General features: G+C 37.0%; 2 protein-coding genes and 1 long non-coding RNA gene across 4 annotated transcripts in view; 2 read left to right on the forward strand and 1 right to left on the reverse strand.

The window, feature by feature from the left end:
- The first annotated feature begins 310 nt into the window (after window positions 1–310).
- On the forward strand, window positions 311–5,355 carry LOC119068867 (TNF receptor-associated factor 1). Its single transcript, XM_037172705.1, has 6 exons — window positions 311–1,513; window positions 3,601–4,032; window positions 4,111–4,382; window positions 4,452–4,851; window positions 4,913–5,068; window positions 5,128–5,355. The coding sequence occupies exons 1-6, from the start codon at window positions 1,418–1,420 to the stop codon at window positions 5,287–5,289; spliced, it is 1,518 nt and encodes a 505-aa protein (XP_037028600.1). The 5' UTR covers window positions 311–1,417; the 3' UTR covers window positions 5,290–5,355.
- Window positions 5,356–8,109: 2,754 nt separating this feature from the next.
- Window positions 8,110–14,707, forward strand: LOC119068904. Its single transcript, XR_005086246.1, has 3 exons — window positions 8,110–8,240; window positions 13,655–13,657; window positions 14,696–14,707. It is a non-coding gene; the product is annotated as an uncharacterized LOC119068904 (long non-coding RNA).
- The window catches only part of LOC119068851 (otoferlin-like), a 48,998-nt gene continuing 36,701 nt past the window's right edge, over window positions 9,252–21,548 (reverse strand). For both annotated transcript variants that reach the window (XM_037172667.1, XM_037172668.1), the window contains exons 15-30: window positions 20,780–20,988; window positions 20,623–20,690; window positions 20,167–20,564; window positions 14,925–15,122; window positions 14,744–14,860; window positions 14,331–14,684; window positions 14,200–14,260; window positions 13,737–14,141; window positions 13,117–13,675; window positions 12,761–13,055; window positions 12,165–12,706; window positions 11,848–12,094; window positions 11,534–11,784; window positions 11,316–11,468; window positions 10,894–11,256; window positions 9,252–10,822 (exon numbers count right to left, since the gene is read on the reverse strand). In XM_037172667.1, coding sequence (XP_037028562.1) covers window positions 10,642–10,822; window positions 10,894–11,256; window positions 11,316–11,468; window positions 11,534–11,784; window positions 11,848–12,094; window positions 12,165–12,706; window positions 12,761–13,055; window positions 13,117–13,675; window positions 13,737–14,141; window positions 14,200–14,260; window positions 14,331–14,684; window positions 14,744–14,860; window positions 14,925–15,122; window positions 20,167–20,564; window positions 20,623–20,690; window positions 20,780–20,988 — 4,401 coding nt within the window. In that variant the 3' untranslated portion in view covers window positions 9,252–10,641. The remainder of the gene's footprint in view (window positions 10,823–10,893; window positions 11,257–11,315; window positions 11,469–11,533; window positions 11,785–11,847; window positions 12,095–12,164; window positions 12,707–12,760; window positions 13,056–13,116; window positions 13,676–13,736; window positions 14,142–14,199; window positions 14,261–14,330; window positions 14,685–14,743; window positions 14,861–14,924; window positions 15,123–20,166; window positions 20,565–20,622; window positions 20,691–20,779; window positions 20,989–21,548) is intronic.

Raw genomic sequence — 21,548 nt, forward strand, 5'->3', positions numbered from 1 at the left:
ATACGAAACGGTTTTTTTACGTGTGCAAAACAGTACATTCAAAGTGAAAATTTCAACCAGATTTTGAGTTTAGACTGTTACGATCAGAGCGAGAAGTCTGATGAAGACCAATTAATTATAACTTACTTTGCACGACTGGTCATTGCATTGTCCACATATTATTTTGACGTTTACACGCGTATAAAAGCTGGGCTACCCTAAGCTAATTTTTCTCATTGCAAAGTAGGTAAAATTATCATCAAGCCACTGACAATTTTACCTACTTTACGATGATAAAAATTAACTTTTAGAAGGGTAGCCCAGCTTTTATACGAGTGTAAACGTGTAAACCAGTATGAATGAAGCTGCTGAAACAAGCCTACATATAAAATTGGTTGGCATTAACTGTAGAAGAAAGGTTGGCATTAACTGTAGAAATTGTTAGATAAATCCCGAGACAGTTTGACGGGATAAAATGGTTCTAACTTCTCCCATATTATACTGCAGTTCCTGCAAAATGTAAATCAGGACAAAAGAGATGAAAGTTCAGTCAATGATGATTCTTCATTGTAACAAAAGGCTGAATAGACCCGGATGACTCTTTTTTGTTGAACACTATAATCATGAAACCAGGCTGTAAAGTCAGTACACCTAATAGTATTAAGAGCATCCGCATTATTATGTAGATACGCTACGAACATTTTATCGTTTAATTTATGAATGTTGAAGAAATAACTTTAATTCGTATTGGTGTGTAAGTGTAAATTATGTTTACCTAAAAATGATGTTGTGTTTTACTGTGTTGCAATTCTGAAATTGTTATCAGTGTTATATCCATATAAGCGCAATTCGATATCTACATTATCATTATCATTATCACAAAAAATTCTATGACAAAACGATAAGAGAAAGAAAAAATTTGTTATTGCCCGCGTGTATGTGGAATTCAGTTTATTAATTTAATTGTGCGAGGCATAAGGTGTGCGTCAAAGACAATAAATATAAGACAAAATTAACACTGATTCATAGTTTATAGTTCTTAGAAGAAGAAAAAGTAGTTTATACATCAATGTGAAGTTCTGAGTTTATGATCAAAAATTAAACCAAAAAGTTCAACCGTTCTTTGACAATGTTAGTTTTCTTCAAATCTTTTCTAATAAATGTCCTCCCATAATTCATCAATAAATTCGGCGTTTATCTGCTACTACGGTATCTTAATGACATTAAGATATTGAACCTGCCACACTAAGCCGTCCAATAAATTAAGCAAACAAAACTAATTTTGCCACCGACTATAATCGACTACCAACTTATCGATTCAATTTATGATTTGAAGTAGAAATGGTCTTCTCGGCGAAACCATAAGTCACCGAATGCAAAAAGGGGACATTATAAAGGAATATCTACAGCAACGCTAGTGAAACACCTTATTAGATAAATGGAGAACCATGATCGGGAAGTGGTCACCCATATCAAATACGAAAAGACATCATGCTATTTCTGCAACGAATGGCTGGATGCCGAAAACTTTCCGGTAAGTGAAATTTTATCTCAAACTAAATGTTCCGGTTTTTGGGGATGAAGAAGAATTGATAATTGAATTTGGAATTCAATGAGTGACGGTATAATATCTAGGAATTTGGGTACTTTCTTATGATTTCAGATTAAATATAAATAAACTCATAAGCCCATAAGTGAATGATGATAAAATTGTACATCACAGCAGTTCTATGTATTTTATGACTCAAACCATAACATAACATTCTTATCATCGAGCTAACAAGTGTTGACTTATTACGCTTGCACAATATTTATTACATGCTCTCACTTTTATTGTGAGACGTTCAAAAACATTTCAAGCGTACAAGAACAGAATGAACACTTTCGTTGTGGTAATATTTTCAAAGCAAAAATGTCTCTCTATAGAAGGAACAGCCTACCAGAATCGATTCGTATTTCCCAGTTTTTTTTTTAATGCGCCAAGAAAGATAATTCTCTCCTAGAAGCCAAACTTACTTTCGAAAAAAGAATACTCGACGCTTGTGCGGTGATAGCGGGAAATTCAAAATCGAAAGCATACACTTGTCATATGGAAATTTATCCAGGTCAACGCACTGTCCAGGTACTTTGTCCAGTGCTTTGTCCAGGTACATAAGACGTAGAAGGTCGAGAAGAGTGTGTCATTAGAAAGGTACTTTCACGTACTTTCGATGCAACTAGAATCTTATTATTCGTTTGTTTAGAGACCTCACTAACAGCCCTTTACAGCCAATAACAAGTGCAGTCTGGTAGTCTGGACCACCGGCTTTACGTGACTTCCGAACCACGCCGCGAAGTATGCAAATACCATCTGAGGAAAGTTAGGTGCTTAATTGATATATCGCCTCTATGTAGGCTAGACAATATGCACCTAAGCTCATCGTATATTACAAGTCATTCAGTGGGTATATCGTTGCGGCCACCAAACACACTGAAACTACCCAAATTATGAAGCTTGAGTGAACTTTAGGACGTTACCAATGCGATATAATCGCGTGGATCTGGAATACGTGGAACTGTCTGAATTTTTCCAGCGAACGGAATTATGCGAGTAGAGGAACTGAGTCACACATTTACATTTCAAAGGTACATTCAACTTCACCATTGAACCATGCATGTTTGGTGCCATTTCAAAGATGAAACGAGTAGTGATCAGAGAAAACAATAATTTTTTGATGTTTTAATTGCGTTTCGGATACAGATTCAAATTTTAACCCATTTTTCAACTGATCATATCTCAGTGAAAAGTGATGCTTTCGTTATCAATCACCTCCTACTAGCTACACAAGAGTCGAAGATTCTTTTAGGAAGTGGTTTTGGCTTCTTTGGACCAATACCTTTTATATGAAAAGTCCACTGGAAAATGCTTCCGATTTCGGTAGGCTGTTTTTCAAAAGAATCCCTCAAAGAAATCCAGTACACTATTGTTTTATCGATACAATCTAATATGACACATAAAGTAGGTCGTCTCAACAGCAAGAGAGACCTTTGTCTAATTTCAACTGAACCTTGTTAAAACGGCTAGTTATCGAGAGCGACGACAAAATAAATCAGTGAGATTAGTGAGAACTGACTGCTGTTCTTTTATCATGCAAAAAGTAAAGTCAACGCACTTCAAGCATGTGTGCTACTCTAAATAGAGTACTGAAACTAGACAGTGTATCGAACAAATTTTTGCTCTGTAAAAAAATCTGTACAAAAATTTCATATAAAGTAGTGCTATAGTTGACAGCTGTCAATCTAAGTACTTTTGCTTGAAGTGCGTTGGTAAAGTGAATCTGAAAACTTAAAGTGCTGAATTATATTTTAAACTAACTTACGCTATGTAAAGTTAAATTATCTCACTGACTTTAGGAGAGGTGTGCTGCATGCAGGACTGGAAACATTTCCTCTATTTTATGTGACAATTTCTTATATTAAAGAATGTCGTATATCATCCAAAGAAGAATGATGTAAATGGAAATGCGACACAGAAGATTACTGTTTCGATGAGTCTCAAGGCATAATTTATCTTTCAACATTTCATGTACTTTCTAACCTGTATTTTGTCGATAAAAAATCTCCCTTTTCTGAATCTTTCAGAATCACATTACTCAGTGTGGCCAAGTGCTCGAACAATGTCCGAACAGTTGCAACGCCTATGTACAACGCCGCAGAATCGATACCCATTTAAAAGAATGTCCTAAATCACCGACAACATCACTCGAATTGTACAATATACCGGAAATGAGTGACGTTATCACTGATGAAAGCTATCGAAATCGACTAGCATTGTTGGAGCAAGACATTCGTTCGCTGAGATCCACTTTAAACGAAGAAATTCGCATACGGCATCGATTGATATCCGACGTAGGTGGTTTGAGAAAACATAATGTTGTATCCGATGAATGGACACAAAAGGTCGGTGAGGTTTTGAACGCGTTGAAGAAATGCTTGAATGAAGAGACAGAAATACGCACTGTGGACATCGAACAATTAAAAGTGGACATTGGTCGTTTGATGTACCACTATAAGGTGAATTCAAGTTACACGTGAATATCAGAGAGATGCGGGAAGTGAACGACATTGTAATGCAAACTGTTTGATTTTCAGCAATTAGATGAATGGCGGCAAGAAATTCGAACGAAATTCGAAGAAATCGAAGAAAGTGTGATTCAGGACGATAACATCCGGGGACATGTTGAAGTTTTAATAAAAGACAATCGCATAACTGCTTCGAAAATTCAACAATTGGAGTCGGGCTTTGTCAACTTAAAACTTGGCTTATCTGAGGACATGACGTATCCAAACATATCTGGAGATATGTCACCGGGAAAACAGTCTTCCATGCAATTAGTTTTAAAAAATCAACAAGAACAAATCGAGTAAGTAGACTCAACGCCCAGAAGTTTTTTCCACATCTATCCTATCTATCTAAAATGTCGAAATTATAGCTCCTTCTGTCGAGACGTAGCCAAACAGATAGAAAGCGTAAAACTCGACTTTCAAGCTAATTTAAAATCACTATCGCTTGCCAATCACCATCGCACCGCAACATTAGACTTTGAAGTAAAGTCCATGAAGCATATTGTCACAGAAACCGAGGACAAGTGCGATAAGTTAGAAAAAATTGTGGTCGACGTGAAAAAGCTATCGCATCAAACCAAACAGTTGCTAAACGATTTGGAGATTCACATGATGAACCAACGAATAATGATGGAAATACACAATACCAGAGGTCATTTGATCTGGCGTATTCATGACTATGCTGTGAAGCTGAAAGACGGAAGGGAGAATAATGTTACCCTGAAAAGTCCAATGTTCTGCAACAAACAGTACGGATACACACTCCGGGTAATGCATGACAATGATGAAGCGGAACTATAGCTTGAAAAGTAAACTCTTCATATTTCAGCTCGACGTCAGTCTAAACGGTATAGGTACGTGGAAGGGTAGAAATATAATTGCATGTTTAACAGTAGTGAATGGAGAATGGGATCGCCTTCTTGTGTGGCCGTGTAAGCTTCAAGCTGACATAATTTTACGAGATCAACCAGATAATCTAGACGATGTAAGGGCATTACCAGTCAATTGTATGATGCGTTGTTCTATTTTCTTCGTTTTTTCCAGGCTAAAGACATCTCGAAGACGATTGTGGTGAAGCGAAAGAATGAACCGCATGAACAAAACCAGTACATTTTCATTCCACATAAGACCCTAAACACACGAAATTACATCCGAGATGATGCCATTTTCTTCGAAGTCCGTGTTCACCGTAATTCTAGTAATTAAAAGAAAATAATTTTGTCGATGTTCGTAGAAATGACAAATAAAATGAGCGATGGTTTTGATTGTTTCTCTAAAATAAGGAAGTTTACCATTCCTGATACCCTTAAAATTTTTATTTTTTTGCTAAAATCAGATTTACTGATACAAAAATTCAATCAAATAATGAGAAACACTTGTTCTGCGACGTTCCTACGTTCAACGAGGGTGATACTTAAAACAATTTGACATATGTTTCAAACCGTGGCCTTACGAGGGACTCAAAGTGCCGTGAGGCACTGGTCTATCTAAGCCTTCAAAATGAAGGTAATGTTGCTGTTTGATCTCTGCTTAAAAGTATGATTCACTTTTTCGTTGAACGCATAAAAGTATAACAGGCTCTTCGGGCTTCGGGCCCAGTGTCTACGTAAGCGACTTTTTTTTTAATTTAAAATAGTTGTACTTGCCGTATAAAAGACGCGAGGAGGACTCCGTTGGGCACATTGTGCTTACTATAACTTATTGAACATATTCTGTTGAACGGAACTTTCCCTTAGTTCAGGATGACACGTTTATAGGAGTCTTTTATCAGATCGTGCCCGATTATGTAGTTGCTTACGTCTGCATAATGTAGGCGACCATAATTTGAAGGTCTTGTTTGCGGATCTTTTAGATAATCTGTGGTGCTGATTGTTTTGTCAATATAGAAAAATTATGGAGAGAGAAGGACTTTCAGTTCATATGATGACTTTGTTCAGCAACTGGTGTTCATTTAAAATTACAGATTTGTTGAGCGTCTCTCAAATGATCATTTAATAACTATTCCGTATATTAGTTCACTGCAAGCAAGAGGTAAAGCGCATTTTTACTCCCGCCATGAGTTTATATAAAGGGCCTCGCCATACGTATACATGCTTCCGAATTGTTGATTTGATTATTACGATTGGAGCCGTTGCATCTGCAGCTGCAAACTCATAGAACGGGAAAATATATGTTTGATTTGAAGGAATGAAATCTACTATTAGAAAACCTTTTATACCTCACCCATTGGAAGTGGCATAATAAATTATTTTGTAAAAGGTAAGGGTTCATAAACCTTGCTGTGTAATGACCGTACTTAGTGTAAAGAGATTTTTTTTTAGAAAAAAGGAAATTTTTTCAATTAAAAGAATAATTTATTTTTGAAACTTTGTAATTTGTTTTGTACACTTAGAAGAGATATGGCAACAAGTATCAGTAATGTACACTGAACTTAATTTTTTTTTTTTAGAATTTTTCTTTTAATGATTTTTAAAATTCTTATTTCGTTTAATTTTTTATTGATTTATTAATTTCACAATATATGGGCTGGAGGTTGGAATATTAAAATAATATTTCACGAATTTACAAATTTATTGATATATCAGATGCGGGATAAGGGTATGGTGGTGGCATTTTTATTTAGCTATATATAATTGATATGGAAAATAATTACATTCAAAACGACAAACATTAGATAAAAATTAATATTTTTTTTTAAACTTCAAGATCAAATAAATATTTCCTCTATTTGGTTAGATCAATTTTTATCTAATACTCATCTTGTATGTAACGCAACTGAATAATTTTCTTCTTCGTTATTTGCATAAAAATTGTCCTACCTTTAGCATTTGTAAAATGTTTAAAACCATTAAGCCGCGATTGTCCCTCCATTTAAGTCATTTTTAGTCATTTTGTAATGAGGATACAGTACATAAAGATCTCTCGACCATATTTTTGTCTGTGTGTGTGTGTCGATGTTTTGATTCAAATTTCAAAGTTGTCATTCCAGGTAACGTTAACTTGTTGAAGCACTAGATTTTTAAGTGGTCGAAGTTGATGCATTGTCACTTGAGACTAGTTTATTAAACTCGGTATATGAAACTATAGTTCCTTCTCACGTGTTTAGTAAAATATCTGATCCACAAATGTAAGTTACATACCAGACAGAACGAAATTAATATTTCCCAAGGCCGAGAGCCGAGTGTGACAGTACACGATGTGTGCCGAAAAAAACATTTATCACCGAGTTCCATACAGAGGGATTCTTTTGAAGATCCACCTATCAAAGTCGGACCCATTTCGTCTGGGATGGATATATACATGGTCTGAAAGGTCTTTGCCAGTAGACCTCAAAATCTCACACAGTCTCGAGCCACACCTGGTTGCTAGTGGAAGATCTCCGAAGATGGAAAAATAGTGTTTTTCATCCGAATTTTTTGGCCGTTATAAATGATCATTCCGGGTGAGAGTGGGCTCGTTGGAAAGCTGAGCTTAAGTACTTTTGGGTCATGTCTAGTTTGATTAGATTCATTGATATATGTTTGCAAAAATTTGCAAGAAATATTTTCAAAATCTGTGTGAACTTTAGACAGGTCTGGGCTGGTACTGATGACGGTTATTGTGAACCTAACATGCTAGTCGTAACATACATTGTCTATGCTTTCCGTTGATACCTCATTTGCAGTGCTGGTGATTGCCGACATAAAAGAATTTTATGTTAGTACAACCGCTACTCGTAAAACTCGCCAGCAATCACCAGCACTGCACTTTGTTGAGATGCCTATTCAACCGAAAGAATTAAACAAATTCAAATCGATACGTATCTCTACCAGGACTCCGTGTTTCAACGTGTGTTCAACCAGCGAGGTTTGAACGTTAACAAGGATAGTATTTTTATTCACGAATATTCACTAAACTTCGTTGATTTTTTTTTCGACAGGTAGACATTACAAATGCTGAAGGAGCGGACGTAGTTTTAATTTTATTTTATTTTATTTTGAAACTAGTTTCTAGGTAACTGGGGGGGGGAGAAAATATATTTTCTTTAAAGTCTGAGGCAAAATTGTATACGTGCAAATTTTAGGTTCCATGTTTTTTCTGGGCTGTAAGCGTACGATGCATTTCTTTCTGGTTGGAAATTGCATATTTAAAAGCTTTATACTAAATATATTTAAATAGTAGATATGCACAAAGAAAATTTGTAGATTTGGTAACAGTTTACTCATGCATTAGTGTGAATATAGAAACTGTAAAATGAAAAACGGGTAAAGAAATTTGTCAATTATGTTATCACGTTACAAAATTAACTTCAATAAATTAACGTAAAGTCTGTTTGCGAATTGGTTTCTGAAATGAAATTCACCAAAAACGAATATGGTCGGATGTCTGTCAAAAGATGTTTGGAGTTGGTGGGTTAATGTTTGTCACTCAGCAACCACACTGTCTATTTTCAATTGATGATGTAGACAATCATGCTACGTTTTCCACTGATATTGTATGCTGACAATGCTTGCAATGGAAAACGCTGCATAACTGCTGATCCCATCAACGCAAAATTGCTCGTGTGCTTTCGATACTAATATCCTTTCCAGAGCTTGATTAAACTTAGCTCAAATAATAAGCTCAAAGGTTCTACGAGATTGATTCGTTTCACGTTTTCTATGCCTTTAACGTTAAAAAAAACGTAAAGTGCGTCGTTGCATTCACGCTTGTGGATTGTAAGAAATGTACAAGAAATGCTTGTAGTATGTGACGAAATACAAGTCGAACGAATAGGACGAGTGAAACAAACAAAATCCATGAAAAAGCAATTGCTTGGCTTTCGCTGCCCTCAGCATGTAATAAATATATACACCTGTGTCCAACTGTTTTTTTTTACGAGTTAGTGACTGTGATCTTAAGTCGAAGGCGCGGATCTAAATTCAACTCTTCAAAATAAACATTTGGACATATTTGCATATCATCTTTTATGTGTCGATGCAAAGATAAACCCAAACCCTCTCCGAGCTGATGCATAATGTTACTCCTACCACACAGAGACATATTATATATATTACACACTTGTCACGAAGAAGTCGAGGCTTGCCGAGACTGATAGTGACAAGTGTGTACTCTATTTTATCACATAAGCGAAAACGAGACAACAACATAGAACTGAAGTGTAATTTTTGAATTAAACTTCTAGGTAATTTTGATATCCGAACACCGCGCGTATGTGATAAAATCCAAAACATGACGAGAGGTAACCGATGAAAAGTGGAGGTTTTGTATGAACTTTGTGTGATCCGAAGTGTAGCCGAGGTTAAAACAACTAAAGCTATTTGTTATTGGTGTGGTGAGTGACACTTGCAGTATCTGATTTAAATCACAAAAATTGACAAAAATTAAAGCAGAACCGATCATCATAGGAAACGTAGTACGCTCTTAACAACACCCAAAAATAATAATTTCTGATGCAATATTTTCTGTAAAAATGAGGTTTGTGAATTAAATTAGTCACTGAAACGTCGTGTCTTCGGACCGTAAATTGAGTGGAAATTTAAGTTTTTTTGTTCGAGAATTTTCAATTTTGAAAAATTTTCCTATACTAACTTCATAGGAACGTGAAAAGTGAAAGGTGATTTAAGTTTTTGATCACGGTAGTGTAAAATGAACCAGCCAAGAGCATTTGATTCGACTAAAGACCTGAATTATCTGGTTGTCTTATTTTTTCCGAATAAAACTACTGAATGTCAGTGTTCCTTTGAGTTCATTTTCATACAGTGTATTATGTCCCTTATTTGACTTTTCAAAAATGAACCTCTCCTGCCTGGTTTATTTTACTCAGCCGTGATTTTTGATGCAACTTTTTACTATTTCATTGCTACAAGCTAGGTGCATTTTCATAGTTTAAAATAAGATGACCGACATCGCAACCAGACTCCATGTTAATTGTAAGATATTACTAAAGTCAAGGTACACTTGTAAATCAATTCGTTCGAAGCATATTTTTGGTGGGACAAACAGTATAGGATCTAAAAAAAATTACACCTCAAATGACGAAATAAAATATTTCTATCAAAAATACTTTTGCTGTTTCGGTTGTACATTACAATGTGGTTGTTTTGGCAGGCGGACCATGTGTACGGATATGGGTCTGACCTGATTTTATTTTTTATCACATTACGTTGGATGCTGATTTTCTTGTCATTGGCATTAAGTAAATGAATCTTTATAAGCGAGGAAATATTAACTGATCGGAATGGTGTGATTGTTCTATTTCTCAAATCGGTTTGGAAGCAGCAGTCAAAAAAATGTAAAAAATCAAATCAAACCAAGGCATGACAAAAGTATAGAAAATCAGATAGATTGTCCTACAGATGAATAAATGGCACCTTCTACTACACTTTTGATAACACTGCCGCAGTCAGAAAAACCTCTTTTTGTCTCTCTATTATTAAATAAACTTAAATGGCGTCAGCTATTAGTGTTAAGTTAATGATATGCACTCACTATATTTTTCACTATTACTACTTCGGTTGCAAATAAATTTTTAAACGAGAACAACTTTAGTGGTGCACTGATTTCCGTGGAATGAACTTAGGCTCCCAGTAACTTTTTCACAGTGTAGCCAGGAACTGAGTAGAAAAACAGCAAAATCATGATTGTTATTGCAATTACAATTAGCACTTTCAGTATTGCCCATTTGTAGTTATGCCAAACGATGTAACGAATCGATTTTAACGGATTCAAGAACCACATAAATGATGCATCGGGACGACTGCAATAGAATAAAAGGCAGTAGTAAATTCATGTTCAGTATTAACTTCCGGCTATTCCGGCTATTCTTACTTGGGTTTCTCCAGTCCGTCTGGTTCATTTCTTCCATAGCCGGCTGGATTCTGTTCGGCCTCTTCTTTCGTCAGCAAATGAATCTCCGCTTCAACTTTCCCAGTCAATTCCATTTCGTCGTTTTCCTTTTTGATAAAGAACGGCCACCAGCCGCGTACACGTTTCTGTTTGAATATGTTGACGGTTGGAACGTTCTCCGTTTTCAGCATGTCCAGCGTGCAGAGTTTCGACGATTTTGCACCTCTGGGAAAGCGATTGAGATTGAGTGAAATGGCACCCAGGAAATCGTCAGCTGAGAAATGGTCAGCATCCCAAACTTGGAGCTCTAACCGTGCAGGAATCTTGACCTCCGTTTCGTCCCAACTGGCAGAAAATCAAGTTAAACATTTTGCTAACATTCACGGATGCAAAAATCGATGTACCTGAATAGGGACTCTCGTCTCGAAAGAACGATACGTTCTTCAGCAGCCAAATAGTCAAACGGATAAATGAAACGCCAATTAAAATTTCCTTCCCCGGTCAAAGACCTGTAATGAATGTCTGTGGCCTGTATATCCTGTGGTCCCTTCAGCCAACTGAAATGTGTTCGTCAGTCAGAAAATAAAGCAAAATCAAACGGACAAAGCTATAAGATACGAACCCTTTCACATAAATGTCCGACATTTTTTCGCCGGTAAAAAAAGCGTCATCCTCCAGAACAACTTCGTCAGTGTTCCATATCACAATACGCAATTCATAAGATTTTGGTTTCCTCGGTGAAATATCTACTGGCGGCGGCGGCAAAGGCATATCCATTGGAAACATATCTACCCATAATTCCAATTTGCCTTGCTCGATACCAGGTTTATCTGGATTGTACAGCGGACGCGTCTCAATGTGCTCGGGTACAATCTATATAACAAGATTTAATATACCAGTCCCAGCCGGTAATCAACTTCAAATGACACAACGTACCTTGCATCCAATTCGCGGAATCTCTTCCCATCTATGTAGGACAGCCAATGCCAAATGTTCATCCCGATTCTTACATGTGGTTGGTCCGTTCCACATTAACACTTCTTCTTCTGAAAATGTCATGCAATACCTCGATATTACCACTCGATCTTGGAAGTAGTGCGGTGTTTCCAATTTGTTTTCTTTGCACAGTTTCTGAAGAATTTGAGTTGGTTTCATGGCATCCCTCCAACGGTTGTAGCCATTCCTTCATTAGTGTAATATTGGACAAAATGAGCAAAAAATTTCGAAAGAATTAACCATTCAGAGAATCTCACTCTTCGTATTTAAATGCCAGTCCGCAGGTCGCTCTGTGTTTACTGTAAAAACGATTTTCCAGATCGATTCTCGTTTCACCAATCAAATCGTCGGAGCCAACCAAATCCCAGTCCAGCACCTGAATGTTGAGCATCGAGTCTTGTGGAAATGTGGCCTCAATTTCAAAGCATTTCCCGAAAACTGGATTCAATTGCTTGCTGACGTAGTTTTCTTTGTCGGAAATTCGTTTATTACCCAATTGCAGAACCACATACGGATCGGCCTTCCCATTCAAATCCATTGGATGCAGATCAGATGCCTTTACTACATATACACGGACGAGCACATGAATGGGATCGTTTGTGGGCAGAGTTGGTGCGAATGCCGGCTCCAATCCTTTTTGAATGGGCAACTTGTACACTTTGATTGCACCTTTGTAAAATCCAACGATTCGGTTTTCATCTTCTGTTGAGTCACCGGTTTTCTTGCCACGATATAATGGGAACGAGAGCAGCCACTCTTTGAAATTATTGTATTCGTGTTCCAGGTCAGTTGGATATATCTGGAACATCCGACATTCATCTTCGGTATTTATCCGTCTACAAAACACTCATACCTGGCACAGTGCTGTCGAAGATTTCGACCGTTCCACTTTTCGACGATGTTTTGGACTCAGTCGAGCAACCAATTTCGATCCCTTGACACCCAATTTCGATTTGTCATCCTTACCGTTAGGCACGTTATTGTTTCCGCCGGTGATACGAAATTTCTGTTCTTTGGCATCCTCGATTAGTTTTTCATACGACCAGAAATATTTTGTCCACCAATCTTTGCTGTTCTCGTCGTCATCGTCAAAGTCCAACGAATCGTCCTGTTCGACCAACCTCTTTTTGTGTGACTTTTTTTGAACGCTGAAAGGGCAATGCAATGTTGATGTGACAATTTCATCAATGCAGTTAATGAATTACTTACACCTTCCCAACGCATGCCGCTCCATACAATGTCAGATTTTCGCACGACGAGGTTTTCGCACTTTTCGGATCATGTCCTTTGCTGGGAATGGTAACCAGCTCATCGGAGCCAGCTTTGACCGGAGAAGCCAAAATGATCTGACCACCCAATGTGTTCACATTTTTCAATTCTTCCTTCGGTACGGGACGGTGCAAGTATTTGTGTATCGATGTGATTTGATGCGTACCGACCAATGTATACCTTCCGAACGATCGACAATCCACACAACGGATTGTAATTGGTGGAGCGTACGTTTCTTCAACAGGAAGTTCCAAATCGAAAAACTTTAACATGTTCGGGAAGTTGGGGTTCCTTTTTGCATTTTGAATGATGCTTGAACTGAGTATCGTTCCCGAGCATTCGACGTCAATGCGAGGTTTATCGACGGACATAAAATGGATACGCTTCAGGTCTCTAAGACCCCAAAATAGAACTTCAATACGAAATTTCGATAAATTCGGTCGAACATCGCGTGGAACTGGCAATATGGAACATTTAGACGGTTGGGGTACAGCACGATCTGGAAAAATGATTATTCTAATTATCTGATTATCATTAAAACGTATCGGTTTCGTCCTTACCACTTTTTACCTCAACGGGCAAAACTTTAGGCTCAGTTAAGCGAGGAAGATCCTCTGATCCCAATTCTAACATCTCAAATGCCGCTAACAATTCACCAGCTCCATCAACCCCTCTTGTTATATCAAACCATTCCAACGACGGTGTCATGTACGCATTTTCTTTCAATTTGATACTGGGCTTTGCAATTGCTCGACCGATGAATTCACTTTTGCCAACCTTATCCTGATCGTAGATTTCGATGACGACTGTCGGAGGATTCTTCTTGATCTCTTCCTTTGAGCTGTAAACTAGTACTTCGTCAAATACAAGCAATTCGTCCCACGTTGGACTCAAGGTTTCTTCAATGACCTGAGTGGTTTTGGAGAATTCGGTGATGTAAACGGTTGCGTATGGGTCACTGAGTCCTGTGAAAAATTGAAATTTATTTCGCTCTGTACAGAGTATTCGTATCCCACTCTATACCTGACGCATCGGATGCTATTAGCGATCGGGCTTGGTAAATATGGGCACGGAGTTGAAATGTCTGAAAGAGATTCACATTTTGGTTGAATTCCTTCCTCTTGAAACTGAAATTAACTCAACGTTCGACTAACATGTTTCTCAACATAATGGATATTTGACGGTGCTAGCGCCCGGATTCTTTCGGCATTTCTCAACTCCTGTGACATATCAAATCCTTTGGGAAGACCAGCATAGAAGTATTGCTTATGTTTTAGCATCCCCAACCAAAAATAAATGGTCAGTTTAGCCTGTACTATCCAACCGGCGGGACCGTTAGCATGTTTTCCAGGTAATTTGAGCATTATCGTTTGTACAATTCCGCACAAAGGTCCACATTCCTCTTCACTTGTAGAAAAGATCAGATCTCGTGCGCTGATTCGATGATATGCGGCTCGTTTTCCATTTGCGATCAACCATATGAACACGTCGGGCAGGGAATGTTGAGGCTGAACAAAAGGGCTTTTGATGAAAGGGAAATTCGTCAAATTGACCCTATCGTACTTACATCGTCAATGAGAAACCTAAGCTTCTGTAAATACGTCTGAGCTGTTTTGTATCGTTCTTTCATTGAGCTTCTTGTGACTAATGCCCTTAAATTCCTTGACATATTACCAATCGATTCCTAGTGTGCACAAAATAGGTTTGAAAATTTGACAAAAAATAGTTCAATCGCAGAAAGTCCGTACAATTTCACGGATACAAAGCTTCATGCGTTCCTTGTCCAATTTAGTTTTACCAGTGCCTGCTCCCGATTGACTACTTTTCGTTAATGTTATATATTTTGAGCAACTGGTGGCCACATCTTCTAATGTTGATCGTAATCGTACTTCGGCACGTGCGTCTTCCTCTTCAAGTAAGGCATTTGTTTCAATAAGTCCTTCCTCCTACAATTACACAATAAATGCTTGGGTTAACAGACATAATGTGTGTTCCAGATTAACAATGCAAAGGCTTAGTGACGGCTAATCATTTGTTAGCAACATCGATCACAAAAATAAGCGAGAGGATATTGCAAATGTTATATGATGGGGAAACGGTGTTAGGGAATCTCGCGCCGCGTCATTCACAATAACTTACAAAGTGACATCTTCCTTATACAAAATGTGTCAAAATGAGAATTATTGTGAATGACGCGGCGCGAGATTCCTAGCAACCTGGGAAACTATTACATGACTAGGGATAAAAAGATGAAAAGTAGAGGACAATAAACACAATAATATTTATCTGTCTAGAACGATAATCTCGAGCTTATCCCTCTAGGGAGTTTTTGTTTATCTCGATATATCTGTTCTCGACAGATAAAATATGATATGCACCTATTGCCAGACTGTTATTTTGACGTCTGGCAATAGGTGCATATCATATTTTATCTGTCGAGAACAGATATATCGAGATAAACAAAAACTCCCTAGAGGGATAAGCTCGAGATTATCGTTCTAGACAGATAAATAATATTACTTTACGAGCGAGGGAAAAGGTTTTCACTAGTGAGGGAATAGCCACATTACCTCACTAGTAAAGTAAAACGAGATTTTTCATTTTTATCCCGACTTATGTAATGGACTTTACTTTACTAGTGAGGTAATGTGGCCTTTCCCTCACTAGTGAAGACCCTTTCCCTCGCTCGTAAAGTAAAACGCTATACTTCACACGTGAAATAATTTGATATCTCGTATCACGATGAGTAAAAGTACCTCGGGCTGAAGCCCTCGGATACGAGATATCAAATTACTTCACTGGTATAGTAATGTACTATTCCATGCTGAGGCCGTAGAAAGTAGTGCTATAAACATGAAAACTACGGTTTTCGACGCATGTAGTTTGTAAAAGGTTTTACTACTTTGGTTTTCCCTAGAGTCCAAAGTGGCGAATTACATCCCTAGGGAAACCAAGAATTCGTTTGGGAGTTCACAGCATGTAATAAATATTATGCACGTATGAACAAGCGGTCGAGGCTTGCCGAGACGGCTTGTCATACGTGCATATTCTTTTTTATCGCATAAGCGAAAACGAGACAACAAGATATGCGAATGACACTTTGACAATTTACAGAAGTATAATGTTTGTTTATATATCCTAGGTGAATAATTTTTTCGGGGAATCACACCGCGTATGCGATAAAATAAATTACATAACAATGGATAAAAATGAAAAGTCGCGTTTTCGTGTGATTGTGGACCTCGGCTTCTCCTCGGATCAACAAACCTCACACGAAAACTGGACTTTTTATTCCTTGTCATGTAAATAACTATTGAATCACGTAGTTTAAACAACTGAAGTAACGAATCGTGATACGCTTTCCGTGTGTTGAATAAATTTCGATTTTAAATTAAATATTTCAATTACATTACGAATTGTTTTTGAAACTTTTTTGCTCAATGCAAATAGTAAATCACAAAACCACGTTCCAACGCTTGAGTGTGTCATCGAAAACCAGCCACAGAGTCCGTTCAACATACAAACAAAATATTGAAAATTTTGATAGTAACGCAATTGAATGTTCGCCGTTTAGCGATGTGTGAAGATGTGGTATGTTGGTGAATAATTACACCGATTATACTGAATTCGCGACAGAATTGCACAGCCAGAGGGGAGAGAATGGAATGTGCAATTAGAGATGGTATTTTTACGGAAATGTGAGTTTTTCCATTGGATATAAAAAATAATGGAAACGTATTTGGGTTAATTTTGTGCTGATAAACTTAAAGATTGTGCTGAATTTAGGTCAATAAATTTTGGGGTTTGAGATTTACGTTTGAAGTACATGATTTTCAAATTTTGAAATTCTGGTTGTTTAGAAATTATTATTTATTGTCTCAGTACAGTGGACGTTAGTGAAATTTAGGCATGTTTTTCAGCTGTTCCACTCACACAAACACAACTACATGGGTGAAATACTTACATGGTCATAAGCAGATTTATTTGTATGAGTAGATCAGCTGAAAAACAGCTGAAGCAAATATCACTGATGTCTACTGTAATAATTCAAAGTAACTAAAACTTCATAACTCTTACAGTGTGCGAAGTATGAAAATTAATTTTGTTGTGAAGAAGTGAGTTGTTGGCGTTCTTTTGGGCTGCTAGATAATTTTTTACTCGTATTGATGAGCGACAATAAATGGCATGCACTCTATTTGCTATATATTTTAAACCGGAGCATAAGTCAAGCACAAACGTTTTTAAACCCGTACGAAGTACTGGGGTCTAATTTGTATATGATAACAAGGCAAAGAGTGGATAATGTAAGTGATTTTAAAGGGCGAATAGCTTTGCAATAGAGAAGAGTATGAAGTAAGAGAAATAAAGAGCTTCACATTAAAGGCTTTTGACACGAATAGGTGTTTCCTACGGGTCGGCGTTAGCTATGTTTTATTTTAAAATTTAATTCGAATATATCATCCAGCCACCGGCGTTCATCAATTTCATCTGACTAGTCGCCTTTGATCCTTTAATGGATAAAACCATTTTCACATTTTCGTATAATTGTGCAATTCGTTTTGTCAATATTTTTGTTATTTATCAAGGGAACCGGGAAACATTTAATTACAAACAATACCCAGTAGAATGTTGATATTTTCGTTATTTTTAGACCCGTACGAAGTGCACGTATCTAATGCGTCTACTACAACGTTTGTAACATGTCGAGTCGGAATTACTGAGTAAAGTGAAACTTTTTGTCTTTGCTTGGAGGTGTTAAATCAGCAATACAAAAGTCAGTTCGATTGCACTAATACTTTTTCCGTGTGGCAATGTCAAGAGGAAGGCTAAGTTTTTTTAAAGGTTTCTACGAATATTTCATTAACAAAAAAAAATCAGATTCGTCGCCAGGTAGTTTTTTTTTCTAATATAAAAGCTGATTACCTGCCGCAGGTAACGTCATTTGCCACAAAAAAAAAGTTAAATGAAAATGAGTTCTCTGCCGCATCTTTTTTGACAGTGTTCAATGCTACACCTGTATAGCGGTATATAACTGTTGTGTAGCGGTATATAACTGTTTATCTAGTTATTATTGGCTGACTTCGTACGGGACTGTCAACATTGCTGTAAGCAACTTTAATGGGAGATAAGATAAAGATAAGTTTAAAAGGAAAATTTTGAAGGTGCAGTGCCGTTTTAATATACATAACTTGTATGGATAGCTAAGCTATATTGCGTACACTATTCACGGTGTGCCTGAACCAAACTTAATCAAAAAATTTTGCACTTCTGATTTCTCTTCGTATTTCACTTTTTTGTGTAATAACAAACAAATTTTGTTCGAGGGGTAGAGTGGCGGGCACATTTCGAAATAATGTGAAAAATTATGTGTGTTTCATCGATTTCCATACATTTTTACGAGGTACGTGAAAGTAGCGAAAATAAATCTCCTCATATATAGAAACTGTTGATTGAATACTGTTTTTGGACAGAAAATAAACATTTGTGCTCAGAACAACTGAAATACGACATATTTTACCATGATTTTTTGTTATGAAATGTCAGGTTTTCCCGAACGAAATATCTATAAATATCGATATATATATGCAATTACCTTTCTAATGACACCCAACACGACCATGTACGTTTCGTGTACCTCGAGAAATTTCTGTTAGAAAAGTGTAAGTTTTCAGTCTTTTTTCGTTTGAAAACTTCAACTGTACATATCTCAGCGTCCAGCGTGGATGAATTTTAAACCCAATAAGACTCTATTTGCCCCGGAAGTACATGCAATTACTTTTCTAATGACACCCCACACGACCATGTACGGCTCGTGTAACTAAAGAAATTTTTGTAAGAAAAGTGCAAGTTTTCGGTTTTTGATCACTTCACGCTAGACACACAAGCTTTGAAGATTTTTTATGAAACTGAAAATGTGTCCGATTTTGGTCTTCTGTTTTTTCAGAAGAATCCCTCTTATGATTTAGATGCTGAATAATTCCCTCGACTATTCATTTCTTTTACTCCAATTCAATTTTTGCATCATTAATTAATTCAAACTGATGTTGCAACGCACCGCAGCATTTGCACTGTACTTGACAATGACAAGAAGAGTGTCTTAGTTACATAAACTTGTTTGTTACATTTAAAATCCAGATATATGCTGGTGCGTTGAACTCGATAATAAGTGATTGTTTACGAGATTGTTTATCCATACGTTAGGTATTGTTGGTTGAGTTAAAAGCTCGGTTCAAAGAAAGTGAGAAACAGGAAATGTAAACAAAACGTTGTATTGCTTTGAATTGACCAAAATTGTTGCAAAAAATTTCTTTTATTCAACCATATATGACATTATCCGTATACCTAAAGAGTATACTTTCATTGGAATTACTGACCAAGCAAAAGAATAATTTTTTTAAAGTAAATGAAACTAGTTGATCGCACATGATGTCAAACTCGGTCTCGTCTCGGGTTGGCAACCTGCATTTGGTGGTGCAAAATAACTATTTTCCCCCGACTCTCCTTCTCTCAACTTATGCATGTGCGATTTTTCAATCCCAAGAGAATCCATTTTGGATAAATATAACCAAACATCATGTGACTTGTTTCAGTTAATCACATTATATGTTTTTTTGTTTATCGCGTGCTAATTGCTCGCACAACTTTACAATCAAATACGCTTTCGTGCGTACCTGATGGTTAATTTAATGCACCGACCCCCGTAACCATTCCGTTCCATTACACATGAATAAATGTCACAGACACGAAGTTTGCGGTAATGGAATAGAACACAATAATTTAGTGACTACATTATAATAGCCATTTCGCTGTAATAGCAACTTATGTTCAACCAATTTAGGAACATAATAAAACAATCACACAGTCGACGAAAATTATGCAAATGGCAATATCAATTAACGCAATTAATTTAGCTAAAATACCGTCAAAGACCACCATAATGTAAGTAACAACAACAACAACAACTACAACCATCAAGAATTGAATATTTACCATTTTATCGCTGATTTTCGATATCATATTACTATTATACATTCGACGACGCAAATCAGGAAAATAGCAACGGACATCCATGCATGGCTTATAATCCCAATATGGCAGGTAAAAGTGCGATTTATCGTGTGAAATCGGCTTACAGGAACTGGTCGTACTGCTATATGATGTCGTGTCAACCGTTTCCAGCTCTTCGTCATCATTTAAATTATTGCAATTGCTTTCGTTGTGACCGTCCAAACTGTTACCGGCATTGCCGATGCTCAGTTCGAAATATACAGGTTTCTCGCTCAATTTTTTATCCAGCATTGACGCCTCCATTATGGTGGAAAAGAGGAAAAATTCTTCGGTTTTCGAGTAGGACGATTCGGATATGGGAAATGTTGGTTCTAGTTCGACTGAAATTTTTTGTTACTTGGCGGTGGATTTTTTGTAAATATTTTAGCCTTTTCAAACCATTTTTCTCCGAGTTTATGTCAATGTTATCCGTGATTTCCGTTCGGATTGCAATCAACAATCGCGCCCTAATTAACGAAAACGGAAGTGAGCATTAAATTCACAGGAAAATGTTCACACATCAACGGAATCTACCAGCAACAACTTTTATATTCACCTGTAACTAACTCCCTCTCCCAATCCCGTATTCAAATTGGAATGTTGATCCAATAAGCTGTAGTCCCGCGTTGAGCCATACAAATGAATAAAGGAGGGACCGTAAGTTGGCAAAAATCCTTTTTCGCCATCATTGGAGATTTGTTTCAGATCGATGTAATGAGTTCCAATGATTGAAGGCTTAACTGGATCGGCGTCTCTCAGTTGAATCTGCGAATAAAATGTGTGCCGTAGGTGTAACATACGTTGTGTAATGTGGCGATAAAAATATTTTTTTTTTTTTCATGTTTTGTTAGGAAAGTTTCTTCTTCTTAATACGGACAGTATTATACACACGTGCCTTTTTCTTTGGTGAATATAGGTGAGGTTGTTCGTTAACTGTAAAATGGATTATAAGGAGATTTTACTATGAACAGAAATCCCAAGATGTTGTCATGTCCGCAACGGTACCTTTTCTTTCTACTCCAATCGTCAAGTCTATTTAATATTCTGTGAAAATTTCGGAAGGAAAAATTTCTAATTTTTAATACCATGAAACATGATCAAGTCAATTAACTGTGATGGTGATGTAAAGGAAAATTGTTTCTGTGTGACATTTGACTGACTGAGAATTGCTTGAATTACCACCACCATTCACCATCAATTTATCACAGATCCTACGCGTGCGAGATTCATTAACTTTACACTTGCCATTGACGTATTTTGATTAAATTAAAAGGAAACATATTTGTTATGTCATGCAGCGAAAGCTGCTACTGTCGCCCCGCGAA

The sequence above is a fragment of the Bradysia coprophila genome, assembly GCF_014529535.1.
Source record: "Bradysia coprophila strain Holo2 chromosome X unlocalized genomic scaffold, BU_Bcop_v1 contig_20, whole genome shotgun sequence".
NCBI lineage: Eukaryota > Metazoa > Arthropoda > Insecta > Diptera > Sciaridae > Bradysia > Bradysia coprophila.

Excerpts from the sequence above, each read along its gene's own strand:
- LOC119068867 (XM_037172705.1), top strand. The coding sequence starts at position 1,418 with ATGGAGAACCATGATCGGGAAGTGGTCACCCATATCAAATACGAAAAG. Across the intron at positions 1,514-3,600 it reads TGGATGCCGAAAACTTTCCG|AATCACATTACTCAGTGTGG; the intron begins GTAAGTGAAATT and ends TGAATCTTTCAG. Across the intron at positions 5,069-5,127 it reads AACCAGATAATCTAGACGAT|GCTAAAGACATCTCGAAGAC; the intron begins GTAAGGGCATTA and ends CGTTTTTTCCAG.